General features: G+C 39.2%; 1 protein-coding gene across 1 annotated transcript in view; it reads left to right on the top strand.

Annotated features, from left to right (window-relative positions):
- The window catches only part of LOC133981886 (receptor-type tyrosine-protein phosphatase beta-like), a 57,251-nt gene that overhangs the window by 23,273 nt on the left and 12,060 nt on the right, over window positions 1-21,918 (top strand). Inside the window, exons 9-22 of the mRNA XM_062420753.1 lie at window positions 1,369-1,632; window positions 3,162-3,425; window positions 4,960-5,223; window positions 6,840-7,103; window positions 9,451-9,720; window positions 11,001-11,264; window positions 12,253-12,519; window positions 13,729-14,019; window positions 15,075-15,347; window positions 16,134-16,277; window positions 17,235-17,481; window positions 18,446-18,558; window positions 18,698-18,803; window positions 19,986-20,063. Coding sequence (XP_062276737.1) covers window positions 1,369-1,632; window positions 3,162-3,425; window positions 4,960-5,223; window positions 6,840-7,103; window positions 9,451-9,720; window positions 11,001-11,264; window positions 12,253-12,519; window positions 13,729-14,019; window positions 15,075-15,347; window positions 16,134-16,277; window positions 17,235-17,481; window positions 18,446-18,558; window positions 18,698-18,803; window positions 19,986-20,063 — 3,109 coding nt within the window. The remainder of the gene's footprint in view (window positions 1-1,368; window positions 1,633-3,161; window positions 3,426-4,959; window positions 5,224-6,839; window positions 7,104-9,450; window positions 9,721-11,000; window positions 11,265-12,252; window positions 12,520-13,728; window positions 14,020-15,074; window positions 15,348-16,133; window positions 16,278-17,234; window positions 17,482-18,445; window positions 18,559-18,697; window positions 18,804-19,985; window positions 20,064-21,918) is intronic.

The following is a 21,918-nucleotide window of genomic DNA, read 5'->3' as shown; positions in this document are numbered from 1 at the left end:
GAACACACGTCTTGTTCTGAATCTCAACCTTTCAGGGGGGAAAGTGTTAACAGGAGAGATAATTCGTTGCTCAGCTGCAACACAATAAACAGAACATAAACACACCTGTAAATGTCACTTTGGACCCTCGTTAGCTTGTTTACTTGATGCTCTTGATGGTCACACTGAGCCTGATTGCATCCTGCTACACAAAGACCCACATTAAGTTCCCTGCTAAAGCCTGCTTCCTATCTAACTTAAAAACATGAACTCAATTGCTGCACATCCACATACTCACTTTTATTCTACTCCTTCAAATTTATGAGAAATAAACTCAGATATTCTCTCACATTGTATGTTTTTTTTCTTCTTACAATGTCTTCTCAAAATCCGAATGGCTTAGAGTCAATTTATGTTTCTTCCGATGAAGCATTCACACAGTGAAGGAGTAGATCGGAAGTGAGTGTATGTGGATGCACAGCGATTGACGATTGATCAGAGTAAAGTAAAGTGAAGAGTAATAAATGTGTGGGCGTCCTGTTCAAGCAGCAGAGCCTCCGTGTTTTGTATTTTATAACCTATGTAAGTATGGGTGTCTATAACACTCGGTTACACAAGTATCTCTTTATTGCTAAACCCAACTGAAAAGTACAATTTGATCAGTTCTTCCACGGCAGCATAATGCACAACAAGCGACGTCTCTCCAGTGTTGCAAAGTGAGGCAACGTGACCGCTCGGAAGAATAAAACACCTTTTTTTTCCCACGTTTTTTTTCTCGTAAATTTGCGACTTTATAATGTCGGAGAATAGTCGACAGTATGTTTGACTGCAAAGAGGGATGAATAATGTGATAATAATGTGAATTTAGTACTATAGTATTATACTATGATTATAACATTACAACTATTACTACTACCATTATAATATTAATACTATTGTAACATTATAAATGTGTTATTCAGTAATGTTACTAATGTTACTATTATTTTTACTATATTTATTTACTACTATTGTTTTTATTGCTCTTGTACTTATTTATTATTTTTTGTAATTTATTATTTTTATTGATGCCCTTCTATTTTTTATTGTCCACTTCGCTGATGCAATAATGTAAACTTACCCACCGTGGGACTAATAAAAGAATATCTCATCTCATCTTATCTTATCTTATCTTATCTTCAGTTGGAGGAAAAAAAACAACACTTTTTTTGTGAGTTTGAAGCTACGAAAATTAAAATAATCTGTAATCTGAAGAAAAAAATCTTGTTTTTTGGGTTGATTTACCCAAAGAAGGAGTTACTCTGCATTATTGTATAATAATGAATCTGTAATGTTTTAAGACAAGTCTGACCTTCCCCTCTTTGTCTTTTTATCACCCCTCTCTCTCAGTCCCAGCTGCAGTGGGTGAGGTAACGGTCAGTAATAACGGCCGTATGGACTTCCTCAGCGTGTCGTGGCGTCCGGCTCCAGGTGACATCGACGGTTACTTGGTGACACTGAGAGACAAAGAGAAGACGGTTCAATCTCTGGCTGTTTCTAAATCCAGCCCCGAGTGTGTTTTTAACTCTCTGGTGTCTGGACGTCTCTACAACATCTCCATCACCTCACGCAGCGGCAACTATGAAAACCACACCTTCATCCAGGAGAGAACACGTGAGTTCATCAGATACTTGCTCCCAAAAAAAGCCCCCAAAATGGAGTGCATGAAAGACACCAGCCTTGCAGGAGAGAGAGAGAGAGAGAGAGAGAGAGAGAGAGAGAGAGAGAGAGAGAGAGAGAGAGAGAGAGAGAGAGAGAGAGAGAGAGAGAGAGGAAGCCATCTTGGAGTCACCCAGTTTATAAAGGTTCCCAACAGATGACAGCAATCCCCTTAGTGATGTGGGAGGTGACAGACGATCCAGGAAATCTGGGAAGAGGGAAGTAGAGGAAGGCCAACCCAGTTACTGTTAAAACCTAGAGTCATCACATGAAGAGTAGAGTTCACACAGTTTCTATAAACCTGGTCATCAGTTCATGTTTTATTCCAAATATGGACATAAACGCCACTAACATGCTCTAGCTTGTTAGTAATATTGTTATTATTATTCTCAGTGACAGAATAATAATAACAATACTACTACTAATACTATTACTACTACTACTATTACTGCTAATACTAATACTACTACTACTACTACCAATAAAAATGATATTGGAGTGTTGTGCTAAATATCACAACTTCTTGACTTCTCTCTTAGAGAGATTTACAATGTAGTACAAAGTCAAGAGGTTGTAATACTTTTTATTTATATGCCACTTTTCAAAATAATGCTACTAAGTGCTCTCCATAAAATCAAGTAAAATATAAAAAGAGCTAAATTGATTAGTTCTGATAAAACTACAACAGGCAATTAAGATTATAAAACCTCAAAACATGAATCAGTAAAACCAACAATAATCACAAGCATGAAATTGCGATAAAATATAGAATTAAAAAAAATAAAAAGGAAGATAAATACAGTCAGTAAAAGAATCCCTCCATGAGCTGAGCTGGGAAGATGTTTAAAGTCTGTGTAAAGTCAATTCATTGATTTACTTCTAAACATATTATACATGTTGGAAAATGGTTACAGAAAACATGTGAAAAGGCTGATAACTATGCAGTACTGATTTGTGGAGATAGAGCCTTGAACTGTTTCTCACCCTCTCATTTTTCCTGATTTTCTGAGCCTGCAAAAAAGGGCTACCCCGTGACGCAGAGGCGTACCCGCGTGACTGTGGTCCCTCCCCTACTATATAAGACCGAGAGTCCGCTCTCCTCAGTGGTTAACCTGCCTAGTGGCGAGTTATTGTTACTACATCTAACGCTACTACTACTACAGTCTACAGTTAGCCAGTTAGCTGAGCTAGTCGCCGAGCTAGCGGCAGAAAGCTCTCAGACGTAGCGTCCATGTTTCTGGTAGAGGTGGTGACTTTGATTGACAGGTGACACTCGGTAGGGGGCGGGGTTTCAGCGTTTGGGAGCAGAAGCCTAATTTCATTTGGCGATTTTTTTAATCATTCAAATTTGGCAGGGTGGTTAGCAACACACTTTTCTGTGGTATGTCAAACTCAGAACACATATTTATTCTTACTTTACACGGACTTTAAAGAATATCATGATTTAACAGAAGTATTCACTAGCCTCATCTGTCCTTCCTCAGAGCCGTCGAAGGTGCAGAACCCCACAGCAACCCACGCAGCTCGTGACGACTACCTGAAGGTGTACTGGCGCCACGCGGCCGGAGACTTCGACGTGTACCAGGTGTTCATCAAACACAACAACACCTTCCTGCAGAACAAGACGGTTCTGAAGACGCAGAACGAGTGCGTGTTCACCGGCCTGGTTCCCGGCAGACTCTACACGGTGCTGGTGAGCACCTGGAGCGGGAAGTACGAGACCAGCGCCTCCACGCACGGACAAACCTGTGAGTGACCTCTGACCTCTGGCTGATGCATGAGAACTTTCCTGTTTCACTCCTGAGGCTCAATAATTATAATAATGACGATAAAGTTCATTTGTGTAGCAGCTTTCACCCATGTCCAATTATAACAATCACTGAGTCCTTTTCTTTCACTTGTTTAACAGTTTTAACATTCTTACAGTTGCCGTGTTAAAATGTTAATATTTTATAAAGCAAGATTTATCTCTCATTTGAAAATGTATTCATTAGTTCATGTAGATTTTGGAATATAAAATAAAGATATTTGATGAATAAAGAGGCATTTAAGCCCATGTGTGCTCCAAACATAGACTGTATATAAGAAATGGACGTAACATCCGTGACGTCACCCATTGGTTTGTGGACTGCTGCTCGGAGGCCAATAGTATCGGATCTGAGCAGCGCCATCTTGAAAATTTCAGGTGCATGCTGGGAAAAATAAAAACACGGATTCTACTTATATGGGCATCAGGAGGAGCATGAGGCGCCCTCCTGAACCTGTGAACCAATCAACCTGTCAATCACGACGTAGCCACGCCCTAATGCATACCCTGCTTTATCGTCAAATATAAAATCAGGGAGGCCAAAATGTCCCAAATGAACATCATACTGCATTGAAGAAGGCTTTAAACTAGCGATTGAGACCATAAACACATTTTGAAAACGTTTACTGAGGTTAGAAATCAAGTGAGAAGTTGGTGAATTCTCCATTGACTTGTATAGAGACGGAAGTCCTTTTGACACCAAAAGGGTCGCCCCCTGGTGGCCTTTTGATAGAATGCAGTTTTAAGTTACTTCCGCGTTGGCCTCATTTCAGAAGACCAGAACTCCCTGCCTGGCTCCAAATAAGCCCACCTCATGATTTATTTACTAAATATAACAAAATATTGATTTTAAAGAATTAAAAACATCAATATATGTATTCAGTAACATGTTAAATATTAAAAAATTAGGAAAAAACCCTCCTGAATAAAATCTTAAAGGTCTGACTTCGGATGTAACCTCCTTTGTAATCATCAAAATTTTCATCAGTAACTGTAAATTAATGACATGTTAGTTTTCCTTGAATGCAGATCAACATCAAATGAGCAAAGCATAATGGTGAATTTGGTTTAAGGCATCCATAGTACAAGCAAATAGAGAAATAAGATGTGCTGTCAGTTACATTTACAGTATTTTCTAATTAAATTATATATAACACCTCTAAGTGTTACTAGTTACTCCCCAACACTGCTTACAGCTTTAAGTGGATTTAACCAAAAAAAAAAAGGTAGTTATTCCAGTTAGTTCACATTTTCAGGCCTGAGAAAGTTTTCAAGACCTTTTAACCAATTCAGAATTAAACTTGGTGGCAAAGTTGACAGTTTTTGTCAGCTTTCATCCAGATGTGTCGGTCATTCCTCACATCAGTCACAAAGAGCACAAACTTGGTCTCCTGTTCTGATAAATAAATAAATGATTACCAGTAACTTTTAGAGATATCCTGACTAACTCAGACCGTCTGTTGTCCATCCTGCAGTCCCGGCCGTGGTGCGATCCTTGTCTCTTGCCAGTCGGGGCACCGAGGACCTGCGGGTGACGTGGTTGGCGGCTCCGGGTGACGTGGATCACTACGAGGTTCAGCTGCTGTTCAATGACATGAAGGTGTTTCCCCCAATGACGCTGGGCAGCAGTGAGGGAGAGTGCGTCCTGTCGTCGCTCACGCCCGGACGCCTCTACAAGATCCTTGTGTCAACCTTCAGTGGCCCCAACCAGAAGGCCCAGTTTATAGAGGGACGCACAGGTCAGACAAACTGGGATCAGGAGATACTGAAAGTTGGAGCAGATGTTTCTAAGGAGCTCCCACAGTCTAAAAAGATCATAATTTTTTATCATCTTCATTTTTATCTCCTGCACACGAGATTCAAAACATCATCTTTCAGGATTTTGGGGGCTCCACATATCTCAAGTGTCCAGGTTTTCTTAATTCTTTATTAAAGGATGTGTTCACTATTTTTTGTGCATCTTAAAGCAGGAGTCAGGCGTCCATATGAACAGTGAAAGAGATTGTTTTCTTCTCTGTAATGATTCCTCCTGTTCATACTGACTATTAAAAGATCCCCTTCAAATGTGCTTTCAATATAAAATGATGGAGGACTAAATCCACAGTGTGTCCACACAGTCATTATAAAGTAGATGATCAGCTTCTATTGAGCTTCATCAGTGTGAGTTAGTCACATCAAGTGATATCTGACACATTTACAGTCTTTTTAGCATCAGATTCCCTTAGTGTTTCCCTGTTGAGCTGTGATGTAACCATAGTAACAAAAAGACTTTGGTACTAAAAACACTGTAACGTTGAATCATAGAAGATGAAGATTTGACTCATTTGGATAAAACTGAAGCTTCATATTAGCTTCAGATCAACTTTTAAATTTACACAGATGGAGGACTGTGGATTTAGTCCTCCATCACTTCCATTATAAACATTATGAAGGGATCTTCTAATGGTCAGTATGAACAGGAGGAATCATTACAGCAAGAAAAAACTGCTTTAATGTTCAGTTGGGCTCCTGACTGTTGTTTTAAGACACTTGAAACATTGAGAACTCATCCTTTAACTGTTGGAACATTTTGACCCAGCGATATACATTGCAGTAGTGTTGATTAATTGAAATGTATGCTACCTTTTTATTGGGAAAACTGTGAGGAAAACATTTTACTTTTTCCTGAACTGTTGAAGTGTTGAGGATCAAGGAGGATATATTTAACCCTCCTGTTGTCCTCGGGTCAAGGAAGGAAGGGATGAAGGAAAGGAGTAAGGAGGGAGGGAGTAAGGAAGGAAGGTAGGAAGGAAGGAAGGAAAGGAGTAAGAGGGAGGGAGGAAGGAAGGAAGGAAAAGAGTAAGGAGGAAGGAAGGAAGGAAAGGAGTAAGGAGGGAGGGAGGGAGGGAGGGAGGGAGGAAGGAAGGAAGGAAGGAAGGAAGGAAGGAAGGAAGGAAGGAAGGAAGGAAGAAAGGAAGGAAAGGAGTAAGGAGGGAGGGAGGGAGGAAAAGAAGAAGGGAGGAAGGAAGGAAGGAAGGAAGGAAGGAAAGGAGGGAGGGAGGGAGGGAGGGAGGAAAAGAGGAAGGAAGTAAGGAGAGAAGGAAGGGAGGAAGGAAAGGAGGAAAGAGCAAGGAAGGAAGGAAGGAAAGGAGGGAGGGAGGGAGGAAAAGAGGAAGGAAGTAAGGAGAGAAGGAAGGGAGGGAGGAAAGAAGGAAGGAAGGAACAGTCAAAAGAGATGGGGTCAATTTGACCCGGGAGGACGACAGGAGGGTTAAGAAGAACCTCCTGCTTCAACATCTTGATAATAGAAAATAAAGTAGTGTAGGTTAAAAACACTAAACATGCTGCTGCTGTTATGTGTCTTTTCCCTCCTCAGTTCCCAGTAAAGTGAAGAACATCGACGTGAGTAACAGCGGTGACAGCGGCAGTCTGAAGGTGAGCTGGACGCCGGGTCAGGGCGACGTGGACGAATACTCTGTGTTCCTGTTCAGAGAGAACCGGCAGCTGGATGTCCGTGCCGTCCTCAAACACGTCAACCAGGTGAGCTTCGGCTCCCTGCAGCCCGGCCAACTGTACAGCGTCACGGTGCAGTCGGTCAGCGGAGAGCTGGTTAACAACAGCACGGCCAGCGCACGCACAGGTCAGAAAAACATCAAACATACTTCATATTTATATGTTAAAGAATGTTTTTACTTTTACTGAGGTGTCACATAAAGGAGCGGACATGGCTAGTGGAGTATAAAGTGGTCAAATACTCAAATACCTGAGTACAAGTACCTCAATATTGTTTTGGCTACTTACTTATTGGTTACTTTCCATCTTGGACATATAGTCAATTTGTCTATAAGAGAAAAATTAATGTAAAAAATCCCAACAAACTACATATTTATATCTTAACCCTCCTGTTGTCCTCGAGTCAAGGAAGGAAGGGAGGAAGGAAGGGATGGAGGAAAGGAAAGAAGGAAGGGAGGAAGGAAAGGCGGGAGGAAGGAAGGAAGGGAAGGAAAGGAAGGAAGGAAGGGAGGAAAGGAAGGAAGGAAGGAAGGTAGAAAGGAGGGAGGAAAGAAGGAAGGGAGGAAGGGAGGAAGGAAAGGAAGGAAGGAAGGACAGAGGAAAGAAGGAAGGAAGGAAGGTAGAAGGGAGGGAGGAAGGTAGGAGGTAGGAAAGAAAGAGAGAAGGAGGGAGGGAGGAAGGAAGGAAAGGAATGAGGGAAGGAAAGAAGGAGGGAGGGAGGAAGGAAGGACAGAAGGAAGGAAGGAGGGAGGGAGGAAGGACAGACGGAAGGAAGGAAGGGAGGAAAGAAGGAACAGTCTAAACAGACGGGATCAATTTGACCCGGGAAGACGACACAAAGGTTAAAGAACATTTTTTAAGAGTGTAACTTTTACTGAAGTGCTCTAATTAAAGCAGTTTACGCTTCTAGTGGAGTATAAAGTACATTTTTTGCCTCTGAAATTTAGTAGAGTAGTATGGAAATACTCAAATACCTGAATACAAGTACCTCGAAATTGTATTGGTTACTTTACATCTTGGACATATAGTCAATTTGTCTACAAGAGAAAAAAACAACAACAACAAACTACATATTTGTATCTTAAAGAACATTTTTAAAGAGTGTAACTTATATGTTAGTGCCCTGATTAAAACTCAGAAGAGTGTGAGCAGCTAGTGGAGTATAAAGTGTATTATTTGCTTCTGAAATGTAGTCGAGTAGAAGTATAAAGTAGCAGAGAATGGAAATAATTGAGTGCCTTAAAATTGTACTTAGGGACAGTACTTGAGTAAATGTACTTGGTTACTTTCCATCTCTGACATACAGTTACTTTGCCTATAAGAGAGAAAAAATGCCCAAACTGACATTTTCAGTTTAAATTGAAATGAAACAGAAAAGCAGAAAATATTCAACATTGAGGAAGATGACCTAAGGATATATCTGGCATTCTTGCTTAAATATCTAAGGCTTAATCCATTATCAAAACAGTTTCTGATTCATTTTCTCTTTATTTACTAATTGATTATTGACTAATTTCAGCCCCAGTGTTCAGTGTTTCTCTCTGCAGGATTTTTTGTCCCTCAGTTAACTGAAACCTTCTAAACAGACTCATTAATAATTGAGTTGTTAAAGATAAAGATCAGTTTACTTTATTCACTTTATTTGTCTTTCAAAAGAAACTTGAAAGTGAAGAAGAAATACTGTAACAGTCAAATACAAAGAAACACTGATTTAGTGACATCTAGTGGCCGTAAAAGGAATTGCACTTCAACATTCAGCTGATAGTTATGCTTGCACAGGTGGAAAGTTACTAAACGTTTAAAAAAGTACATTTACTCAAGTACTGGACTACTTTTCTTTGTTTTACTGAGGAAAATGCATCACATTAGAGCTGCAGTGATTAGTTATGAGAACATTTATCTGCAGCTGTTCTGATCATCAATTAATTGTTTTAGTAATTTTCAGCATTTCCAGTTTCTCCAATGTGATGATTTACTGCTTTTCTTTCTTCTAATTTTTTTTTTTTATCATTATAAACTGTATTTTTGTGAGATTTGGACTGATTTGGACTGTCAGACAAAACCATATTTGAAGACGTCACTTGAAGCTCTGAGAAACTGGAATATTTTGCATTATTATATAGACTGAAACATTTAATTCAGTTCAACTCAGTTTTATTTATTTTGCACCAAATCACAACCAAAGTTATCTCAATGCACTTTTCACATAGAGTAGGTTTAGGCCATACTCATTAATCTATCTAAGCAATCTAATATATATCTATTAATATTTTAAAACACAAAAGTTTATCAAATCAAACTCTATTAAAGATGAAATCAGGTGTTTCCACCGTTTAGTCTTGTGAGCTATAAATAAACTTAGTGTGTAGTTTTATCTCCTGTATCAATCAAAAATCAATGATTAGAGAAAAGGTTTGTGCATCAGAACTTCTTTCTCCTCCTGACTGTTTTTCTCTTGTTTATTTCCTGCTCAGTCCCTTCAGCAGTGACGGCGCTGCAGGTGGAGAACATGCACTCCACCAGCAGCCTGCAGGTGAGCTGGCAGGAAGCTCTGGGCGTGTCCGACGGATACGACCTGCAGGTTCTGGACGACAGAGGCAGTCTGGTGACAAACTCCTCCCAACCCTCCGGGAGCACCAAGCACATATTCAACGGTCTCACCCCTGGAAAGAAGTACCGCATCCTGGTCCAGACCACCAGCGGAGGAGTCCACAGTCAGGGGGTCAGCGCTGTGGCTCGCACATGTAAGACTTCCTGTTTCTTAGTCAGACGGACAGTGTGCGAAGTTTAGCCAAGTCTGAAACTGAATGAGGTTGAGAAAATATCACAATGGGTTAATTTATATTCATGAAAAAGTCATAATACAAGGGAAATATAACAAATCTGAATTAAGCAGTAAACTAAAGTAAATCATGTTATTCTTCTTAAAGCATTAATGGATCCATAATCAGGACATTGTAGTCGTCTTCAGACCTTATTAAACATAGAAGTAAAATATAACACAGTACAGAAAGAGGTTTTCCTCTCTGTAATCATTCCTCCTGTTCATACTGACTATTAAAACCTTCTAATGTGCTTTCAATGTAAAGTGATGGAGGACTAAATCATTATAAAGTAGATGATCAGCTTCTATTGAGCTTCATCACTGTGAGTTAGTCATATCAAGTGATATCTGACACATTTACAGTCTTTTTAGCATCAGATTCCCTCTTAGTGTTTCCCTGTTGAGCTGTGGTGTAACCATAGTAACACAAAGAGGGCAAGAGTCTTTCTTTCTTTCTTTCTTTCTTTCTTTCTTTCTTTCTTTCTTTCTTTCTTTCTTTCTTTCTCTTTGTTTTTTGTTTGTTTGTTTGTTTCTTACTTTTTTCTTTCTTTCTTTCCTTCTTTCTTTTTCCTCCTTTGTTTTGTTTCTTTTTTCTTTCTTTCCTCATCTTCCTCCTTTATTTCTGTCTTTGTTTGTTTGTTTGTTTGTTTCTTACTTTTTTCTTTCTTTCTTTTTACCTTTGTTTGTTGTTCTTTCTTTCCTTCTTCATTTCTTTCATTTTCTTTCATTTTCTTTCTTTTTCCTTCTTTGTTTGTTTGTTTGTTTGTTTTATCTTTGTTTCCTAATCTTCCTCATTTCTTTCTGTCTTTATTTCTTTGTTTGTTTGTTTGTTTGTTTGTTTCTTACTTTTTTCTTTCTTTCTTTCTTTCTTTCTTTTTCTTTCTTTAAAAACACTGTAACGCTGAAACATAGAAGATGAAGATTTGACTCATTTGGACGACTGAAGCTTCATATTAGCTTCAGATCAACTTTTAAATACATTTTTTTAGCACAGAAGGAGGACTGTGGGTTTAGTCCTCCATCAAGAAAAACAGGTTTCAATCTTAATTGGGCTCCTGACTGTTGCTTTAAGACAGACTTGAAAAATTGTGACCCTGCCCTTTAATATTTAGTTGCCCCTACTTTAACAGGAGAAACTCTGAATGAATAAAAATTAAAGAGATGTTTACTCCTCTTTCTTCTCCTTCCTGTCTCCATCAGATCCTGCAGCCGTCACTGATCTGTCCATTCAAAGCAACACCACCAGCAGCCTGTCCTTCCACTGGTCTCCACCGGAGGGCGAGTTCGAGTCCTACGAGATCGTCCTATACAACAGCGACGACACGCTGCAGGACCGACGCCGCGCCCCGTCCAGCAGCCAGCAGTGCTCCTTCCAGGGCCTCCGACCCGGAGCTCCGTATAAGGTGGTGCTACTGACCCGCAGCGGGGAGCAGACCAACGACTCCTCCATCTGGGCTCGGACAGGTGAGGAGCGGGGATATATAATGACTGCAATAATCTGGAGGTGTTTAAAGGAGAATGCCACTTAATTTGCTCATATTCAAATAATTTAATTAAAAGTACAAGTACAAGTTATTTAATCTTTAATTGTTTATATATTTTATTCACTGTAGTGTAAAAATGTAAACTCTTCTTCTTCTTCTTCTTCTTCCTCTCCTCCTCCTGTTTCTCCTTTTCCTCCTTCTTCTCCTTTTCCTACTTCTTCTTTAACTCCTTCTTCTCCTTCTCCTCCTGTTTCTCCTTTTCCTCCTTCTTCTCCTCCTTCTTCTTCTTTATCTTCTCTTTCTTCTTCTTCTCCTCCTTCTTCTTCTTCTTCTTTATCTTCTCTTTCTTCTCCTTCTCCTCTTTTAACTTCTTCTCCTCCTCCCCCTCCTCATTCTGCTTCTCCTTCTCCTCCTTCTTCTTCTTCTTTATCTTCTCTTTCTTCTCCTTCTCCTCCTTTAACTTATTCTCCTCCTCCTCCTCCTTCTTCTTCTTCTTCTTCTTAACTTCTCTTTCTTCTCCTTCTCCTCCTTTAACTTCTTCTCCTCCTCCTCCTTCTTCTTCTTCTTCTTCTTCTTCTTCTTTATCTTCTCTTTCTCCTCCTTCTCCTCCTTTAACTTCTTCTCCTCCTTCTCCTTCTTCTTCATCTTCTCTTTTTTCTCCTTCTCCTCCTCCTCCTCCTCCTCCTTCTTCTTCTTCTTCTTCTTTTTCTCAGTATCATTATTATTATACATCAAATGTCAAACTTTGTATTTAATACTGTACAAAAGAAATAATATAATATAATATAATATAATATAATATAATATAATATAATATAATATAATATAATATAATATAATATAATATAATATAATAATATAGACTAAAGAAATGTGTTTTTACATTGTGTTGTCATGTTTATGTATTTATAGTCGTATTTCCACAGAAACAATCTCTAATAAAACCATCTGATTGTTTTCCTCTTCAGTCCCAGCAGCCGTTTTATTTCTGAAGGCTCAGAGTGGAAACCAGTCTGACGCTCTGTGGGTGAACTGGGATCGAGCCGGCGGCGATCTGAGCGGCTACCTGTTGTCTCTCTACAACCCCAACGGCTCGCAGCAGGCCGAGGAGCAGCTGGGGTCAGAGGTCACCGAGTTCGTCTTCCGCGACCTCGTACCCGGGCGTCTGTACCGAGCCGCGGTGCTGACTCTCAGCGGAGAGCTCGCCAACAGAGCGAGCACGCAGGGCAGGACGGGTGAGACGCAGCTGCAGGACGGATCAGTGTCGCTTACAAACGGCCCCGAAATAAAAGATTAACACATGATGAGCAGCTCGTTAGTTAGAAACCAATCAGAAGAGACGTTTCTGTTGATTACTGGTAATTAATCCAGTAGTCAGGAGGAAATTAAATCAGATAATTGAATAGTTCCAGCTGGTTGTCTTAATCTTCCATCACAGTAAATTGAATATTTTGGGGTTTGGGATTATTGGCTCGACAAAATCAGACATTTAAAGACAAAACTTTGGACTTTGGGAACTTTTTCACAATTTTCTGACATTTTATAGATCAAGCAAATAATCAGTACCATATTTGATAGATTAATCGGGAATTAAAATAATATATTAAATGTAAAATAATAATACATACTATAAACAAATAATATGTACAATAAATAAACCTAATGCATAAACGTTGCACTTAAGTAAAAGTATCATTACCATTCTATAAAAATACTATTTAAAAGTAGAAATTCTGCATTTTAACTCTTAATTAAGTAAAAGTACCCCACTCAGTGTTATATTTATTATATTATATATATTATATATATATAGATATACAGTGAGGAAAATATTCACCCTCCTTATAAGGTTTTGTGTTTTATTATTTCACAACATGGAATCATTAATGTTAGTGCAGAAGTCCAGAGAAAATGTTGATAAATAAAATAAAAATTTCAAGAAAATCTAAAGGATCAAGACTTCAACTTCAATATAACTTTGTTTTTTAGACAGGTGTTAGACTTTTTGATCTTGTTTCATAGGATTTATATGTAATATTTAGTAATCTTAATCAATCAGTTAATCTTCAGTCTTTATTTATAAAGCGCCAAATCACATCAGAAGTCATCTCAAGGCACTTTACACGTAGAGCAGGTCTGGACTATACTCTTTAATTTAATTTAATATAAAGAAACCTGACATTCCCACATGAGCACAGCAGAACCAGACTCTAGGTGGGCGACATCTACGTCGACCGGTTGGGAGAGAAAGAGAGAGAGAGGAGGGAGAGAGAGAGAGAGAGAGAGAGAGAGAGAGAGAGAGAGAGAGAGAGAGAGAAGGAGAGAGGAGAGAGAGGCACACTGACTCATTAATCAACATTGAGAATAATAGTGTAATAGAAAAATCTGTGTAGAAAATCAGCAGCTAAAATGTTCTCCTCTCTCTCTTTTCTCTCTCTCTTCAGCTCCCAGACCGCCGACCTCCTTCTTGTACGGAGGCGTGACCAACACCTCGCTGGAGATCACCTGGAGCGGCCCCGTCGGCTCCGACTACGACGACTTCGACCTGCAGTGGACTCCTCGGGACCAGCTGTCCGTCATCAACCCGTACCACAGCCGCACCTCCGGCAGCCGCATCCTGAAGGGGATGTACCCCGGACGCCGCTACAACTTCACCCTCCGAGCCGTCAGCGGGGCCACGGACGTCGGGGCCACGCCAACCTACAGTCTGCCCATCCACACCAGCATCCGAACCAGTAGGTGGCAGCGAGAACAGTGTCCAGTGTGTCTTTAAATTATATTATCTTTATTATCTTCCAGTAGTTGTCAATTGTTGTATCTTATGACCTTTTAACCCTCCTGTTGTCCTAGAGTCAAGGAAGTAAGGGAGGAAGAAGGAAGGAAAGGAGGAAGAAGGAAGGAAAGGAGGAAGAAGGAAGGAAAGGAGGGAGGAAGGGAGGGAGGAAAGGAAAGTAAGGAAGGGAGGTAGGAGGGAGGGAGGAAAGAAGGAAAGAAAGGAGGGAGGAAGGAAGGAAGGAAGGTAGGAGGGAGGGAGGAAAGAAGGAAGGAAGGTAGGTAGGGGGGAGGAAAGAAGGACAGAGGAAAGAAGGAAGGTAGGAGGGAGGGAGGAAGGAAAGAAGGAAAGAAAGGAGGGAGGAAGGAAGGAAGGACAGAAGGATCTGTAATTCATATAAAGTAAAATATCAAAGGTTATATTTCTTCTCCTGTATTCAGAAAACATAAAACATTATTAAAAAGTCTTATATAGTCTTATATATTATTGTAAAAACACCACAAATGTCTTTTCTCTTAAATTTGATGACTTTTCCTAAAGTGGCTCAAAATGCATGAAAATGAAAATATCTTAAAATGTTATACTTTTGTAAAGGTACTAGAAATTTGTTGTCCATTGAGGCGGTTCTGGGTCAAATTATCTCTGTATCTATTGACATATGATGTAGCAGTGAAGACTGATGGCTCTAATGGTTATACAATAAACCCCACAGTTCCATAAAGTTCTGCTCATTTTCACTTTACATAAAATAACATTTCAATCATTATTGCTATGTTATATTTTCATGTCTTAGGTAAAATAGGACATGATATTGTGTGATAGTAGCTGTTATTTCTCCAAAAGTCAGATTGACTATTGATGCTTTCTATACAGATCTGTGGTTCAACATTTGGTATAGACTGTTTTTTATGACCCAAAACATACTGCGAGGGTGGAGAATATGAACAGTTTGTGACGGTTTGTCATTAATCCTGATTTAAAGTACAGCTCAGTATCTATTCTCGTCTCCTCCCGTAGAGCCGGAGCGAGTCCACAACCTCCACTGCCGCCCTCAGAGCTCCACCTCCATCTCCTGCTCCTGGGGGCCTCCGCAGGCCGACTACGACTCCTACTCCATCGAGTGTCTGCACCAGGACACCCCGGTCTACTCGCGCAGCACCGGCCGCCACTCCACCTCCTATCTCATCACCAACCTGGTTCCACACAAGCACTACACCGTCTGCGTGAAGGCCATCTCCGACACGACCACCAGCGAGGCGGCTCGAGACAACGTGATCACCATGATCGACCGTAAGTCATGAAGGCAGCTGATCCAGGGTCAACATGATGGTTCAATTATTAGATTATGAACATTCTTAACCCTTTCTTAACCCACCCTCTGGTCAAAAACTAAATCTATTGAACCCATTTAACTTTTAGGTCAATCTTTACCACTTGTATGAGGTATGTAATGCACAGACAGACCATCAGAGTGTTCTATGGTTGCTATAGATACAGGTTGTTCTATTGTTGCTTTAGATACAGGTTGTTCTATGGTTGCTATAGATACAGGTTGTTCTATGGTTGCTATAGATACAGGTTGTTCTATGGTTGCTTTAGATACAGGTTGTTCTATGGTTGCTATAGATACAGGTTGTTCTATGGTTGCTATTGATACAGGTTGTTCTATGGTTGCTATAGATACAGGTTGTTCTATGGTTGCTATAGATACATGTTGTGCTTTAGTGTATAACTGAAGAACAACACAAATCACTGCTGACATCAGAGATCATGCTGGAGACATTTTTGAAGCTTTACAGAATGAGTCTCTAACATGTTTTTAATAAAAGTTCAGAACAAATGAGGTGTGAATGAGATCTGTAGAGGTTTAAAAAACATGTTGACTCACAAAACTAAACATTAATATGAGAGGAAATGTTCTCACGGTGCAGATTAGGGACACAAAGTCAATTTTAAAGGACAAAAAACATCAATAATATTATCTGTAGACTGTTTCAATTACTGGCGTTATGTCATTTCCTTTTCCTTAAAATAGTAAAATTGTCTGAACTGTTTTTGCCGTTACTCCACCACCAGGACCTCCCCGGCCCAGCACTCGTGTCGATGACAAGTCCGCTGTGGTCACCAAGTCCTCCATCTCCTTCAGCTTCAACTGCAGCTGGTTCAGCGACGGCAACGGAGCCGTCAGGTTCTTCACCGTGGTGATGACCGAGTCCGAGGGTAAAGATCATCTCATTATAAAAACGTGTGCAAACTTGACCTCACCCGCAAGAAAATGTGTAAGCTGATCTACTAACGCAGCGCACTGAGGTTTGCATCTTTCAAATGTGCAAGATAGTACGTGCTGTCCATTTAGTACCTTTGCCTTAATGAATATGCAATATGAGGCATTTTAACCCCAGTGTGCAAAATACAGGGAGGAGAAAATGTAAATATGTTATTTAGCACAAGCATTATGATTTACCAAACCTGAAGGTAATGTTGCTGATGGTAACTGCGTCTATAAATAAAACCTTTGAAGGACAGGTATTAACCGGCTGTTACTATGGAGACGAGGAAACGGAAGCGCAATGACAGAATACACACAGGACAGAGTTTTTCCACCTGTGTTAATATGTTTTAAGTGGAATATTTGTGGTTTTACTAACAGCATTGACTTTGTCACTAATACTCTCCCATATGTGGGTTTTTCTGGTAATATTAGTTTTTGTTATAACTCAATATATCTGTTAACCTCTTCCACTATAACCTGATCACATTTAATTTTGCAGCTTGCAGCTTTCTGCTCGTCCAAACTCTCCATAAAGACACAAAACCCTCATTTAAATACTACTGTCTGCACCTGTTGCACCTGTTTTCATTTACACAGTTATTCTTAGTAGATCACATAAAGTGAGAAAAAAGAGATCATTATATAAAACTCATGGCTTTCTAGCTCCAGTTTAGGGTTCCTCTTTTGGTTATATTTGTATTTTTGCTTTAAGCAGCATCGATTGTGTATCATTATTATAATTATTTGCGTCTAACTACCTGCTAATAAATAACTTTAACCCATAATATCTAGTTTTATGTTGCCTCCCTTTCCCCCTTAGCAAGCTACGTGGTAACAAACCCTCAGAGTTGCTGTAATCTCTCTCTTCTTTCTTCTTATTCTGTTTTATTTCTGGATCTCTGCAGACGTGGAGAACGAGCAGCCGGAGCAGGACCATCCTCTTCCCTCCTACCTGGACTATAAATCCAACAGCTCCATAAAATCCTACCAGACCAGCTTCTTCCCGAGCCGCTGCACCGACAGCAGCCCTCACAGCTTCGACATCAGCGTTGGGACGGGCATGGACTCGCTGGGAGGAAACTGTGACCACAAAGACCCGGAGAGCAGGGACCAGTTCTGTGACGGACCGCTCAAACCGAAAACTGCTTACAGGTAAGGAGAAAAGATGGAGGAAGATGTTTGTCTGTTTTCTGTTTATCTAGATATTCAGCATGCTCCATTTACTGTATAAACTTTACCTGGTTGAAGCCAATCAATATGTAGACAACGAGATATTGAACACAATCAAATGTCACATGTTGAAAATCACTTGATGAAGACCAAATTGCCCAAATTGTATTTAACTGTTGACATATGTATCATTCTTTATGGGATAATAGCCTACAACAAATTGCGCCAGCAGAAATATGCCTCTCAAGTCAGTTTTATTTTTTAAAGAAAAAAAGCTGGTCAACATACTGTAGGTTCACCATTGACATGTTGGGTAATATAAAGAGAAAATGAAAATCCTACCCCAATACCCACTACAGAAACACATACACACATCAGAAATGTAAATCAGTCCAAAAAAAAATGTAATAAAAAATACAAAGAGGTAGACATATATTCTAGATCGGTGTGTCTTGAACAACAATGTTGTCATGACATGATTCATGCCTTTATTCAAAGAGAGTTCTGCACAATAATGGTAAAATAACATTTATATTATATAGGTCTTATTTTAATAAAAATATTTTATGTTATTGGCCAAAATTGTAGTTTGTAAATTGAGTAATTAATTAAACTACAAAAAATGACCCAAAAAGTAGTTGAAATACTTGACACAGAACAAAATATGAATGTAGTTTAACTACCAGCAAGTTACAGCAAATTGTAGTTAAGCTATGTAATTCAACTACATGTAGTTTAAGTCTAACCAACACTGTATATTAAACATATGCTCCAAATGAAAAAAATTTGGTTACAGTTTAATAGCTAATATATTTTGAATATTTAGCAAACTTTCCTCACATTTCGTCCATTTTTCTTTCATTTGAGACAGAAATGAATGTAAAACATTAACCTCTCTCTCTCTCTCCCTCTCTCACTTTCTGTCTCTTTCTGTTCTGTCCTCCAGAATCAGCGTCCGAGCTTTCACTCAGCTGTTTGACGAAGAGAAAAACAGCTTCGTCGTCTCCTCGCCTCTGTACACCGACACATTCTTGTCCCTTCCTCTGGTCACTGAGGCCGGTGAGAACAAAAAAAACCTCATTTATCATAAAGCAGAGAACAAGAAACATCCCAAACTAATTACTAAAAACATAAATAAACATAATTAAAATGTTAATAATGAATAAACGTTGACTCTCTCTTGTGTTTTCTCCCGCAGAGCCTCTGAGCGGTGTGATCGAAGGAATCAGTGCCGGCTTGTTTCTGATCGCTGTGGTGGTGGGAGTCGGCGTTCTGCTCCTCTGCAGGCAGAAATCACGCAAAGTGTGAGTTTCTACAAACATAAGAGAGTGTCTGTTGACTCTGTGTAAACTCTGTCAGGGTTTAACTTCATGTTTAATATGAACATCTCTCTGCAGGAAAGAGAAGAAGAGAATATTTTATACTGTTGAACTATCCCATTTTGCTTAATTTCTTGTTAAAAAAATTATTTATTTATATTATTATTTACAGTTGATTTTCTCCTAAAAATGACACTTGAACTGAGCATCAATCACATCAGAAAATTACACTTTTTCCTCTTTGTTCAGCTCCAGGAGACGAATGCAATGTTTTTTTTTACTGGAGTTGAGAACATTTTGAAATTGCATGGACACATTTTTGTGTCAATTTACACATTGAATATCACCTGAACATCTAAATAGTATTACATATTATGCATTTATTGTATGTGCTCCCTTATCAAAAGGCCAACTTCATTTAAATCAGGTTCTTTGGCTCTTTAATGATTTAATACTTCAGTTTTTTGTCCTAAAACAAAGCAAAATCAGCATTAACTTTAATGTTTAAAAGAGGCTATGACTAAATATAAAATATAAATATTCTATAATGTATATCTATCTATCTATCTATCTATCTATCTATCTATCTATCTATCTATCTATCTATCTATCTATCTATCTATCTATCTATCTATCTATCTATCTATCTATCTATCTATCTATCTATCTACCTACTTATTTACAACAAACTGATATAGTGGTACACTTGTGCCATCTAGTGGCCGAAATGAGTATTACAACAAAACAACATATTAGGAACACTTTTTAATATAACACACTCCAGTACATTAACATCTACTGTGACCTAAATAATAAACATAAAGTAGAATTATCACCTTTCTAACGATGCCAACAACAAAAAAAAGCTTCATAAAAGTAGAATTTAAAGCAGAGCTGATGTGTATTATATTGGACAGCTGTTCCTAATAAAGAGCTCACTGAGTGTATATGTCGGTATGTTAGTATATGAAGGTGCAGCAGGGTGGTGCTGTAAAACCTGCTACTCCACCACAGATCCTGGATGAATGAAAAGTGTAAACTGTGCTTTGTTAGCATGTGTGTGTTGCTGGGTGGAGTGTGTGTATATGTGTTAGTGTGTGTGTGTGTGTGTGTGTGTGTCCTTGGTGAATAAGCGTGTAAAACTCTGCTGCTGTGTTTTTTCATCAGTGTGCAGGAGAGAGCGTCGGTCAGGATGAGTCTGAGGAGGGAGAGACCCACATCAGGAGTTCAAGCGGGGGTCAGAGGGTGAGAAAAACACTAAAATTACACTAATACTGACACCGTAATATGACTTTACTACGACTAATACTGCCACTATTTATAATAAAACTAATCCTGATACTTATAATGAGACTAAAGCTCCATGTGGACTGTATTTGTGTCCGTAGGGGAGGCGTGGTGATTTGATAAGAGGCTTCAAAACTTGCCTGATAATTATCACATTTTTAATTCTGACTCATAATTAGTCTCCCCACCAATTCACATTCATTAATTCCCCCATCAGTCATTAATAAATGTTTTATTAATCCTTCTGTTTGATTAATCTTATGGAAAAAAGACATTCACAATCACTATTTTATGGTCCATTTTGTAGAATATGAAGAATAAAACAACATGTTAGAATTTTTTATAATAAACACAGATCAAACTTGTACATTTACATATATAAAAATGTGTATCAGCTGCACAAAAAATTTAAAAATGATGCATTTTATTTCCATTTTTGTATACTGTGAGTCACATTATGACACATCTGGCTAAACAGAAATGTTTTATGGTGAATTTTACACCTCTCAAATGTAAAGAATTGGTCAAATTGGACCCTGAACAATATGTAAGGGTTAAGTTTTATTTAGTATCACAGTAATCCAGTGATAAGATAAGATACGATAAGATAAGACGTACTTTATTAATCCCTTGGAGGGGAAATTGAATGTCACCTTCTCACAAAAACAGCCAACATACAGCGAGGAAACATACAGACTCAGGCAGTACAAGTTAAATGCAAAGCACCACATCAATATCAATCAAACAATCCACAACACTCAGCAGTCAACAGCAGATAGTTGTCTGTACATGCATGACTACACTGCAAACAGGAGCTGCTAATTGCTAAATAAGCAGACTTTTAACCCTCCTGTCGTCCTCCCGGGTCAAATTGACCCCGTCTGTTTTGACTGTTCCTTCTTTCCCCCCTTCCTTCCTTCCTTCCGTCTGTCCTTCCTCCCTCCCTCCTTCTCTCTTTTCTCCATCCCCCTTTCTTCCTTCCTTTCCTTGCCTCCGTCCTTCTTTCCTCCATCCTTCATTTTTTCTTTTCCTTCCTCCCTTCCTTCTTTCCTTTCCTCCCTTCCATCCTCTCTCCTGTCCTCCTTCCATCTTCATTTCCTTCCTTCTTCCTCCTTTCCTCCCTTCCTTCTTCCTCCCTTCCATCCTTCCTCCCTCCATCCATTCCTTCCTTCTTCCTCCTTCCTCCCTCCTTTCCTTCCTTCTTCCTCCCTCCCTTCCTTCCTCTTTTCCTTCCTTCTTCCTTCCTTCCTCCCTCCCTCCTTTCCTTTCTTCTTCCTCCCTCTCTCCTTTCCTTCCTTCTTCCTCCCTCCCATCCTTCCTTCCTCCCTTCCTTCCTTGACTCGAGGACAACACAAGGGTTAATGGAGCCATTTGGATGAAATTGCACCTCCTCATAGCTGATATTACAACAGCATATTAATGAGCTTTATGGTTTCATTTTTACTGTCATATAATTAGTTCAATACTGAAGCTGATACTTTATTTCTACAGTTACATAAATAATAACACTGATGTAAATGTAACACTGAGATTAATACAGTAGTTATTCAACAGTACGATCATTAATAAGTAAAACAGGAATGATATAAAACAATATAGTGTTTAATATATTGATCGGTTTGGTTTGATTTTCCAGCACAGCAGCAGTGTTGAATGTTCAGGCAGTTTATTAAAGGATGAGTTCACAATTTTTTAACAGCAGTCAAGCGTCCATATGACCTATGTATGTCTTTCTTTCTTTCTTTCTTTCTTTCTTTCTTTCTTTCTTTCTTTCTCCGTATGTCTTTCTTTCTTTCTTTCTTTTTCATTCTTT

Source organism: Scomber scombrus, chromosome 6 (assembly GCF_963691925.1).
Source record: "Scomber scombrus chromosome 6, fScoSco1.1, whole genome shotgun sequence".
Lineage (NCBI taxonomy): Eukaryota > Metazoa > Chordata > Actinopteri > Scombriformes > Scombridae > Scomber > Scomber scombrus.
Note: the sequence above shows the minus strand (reverse complement) of the source record. Positions and strands in the feature narration are given on the sequence as shown.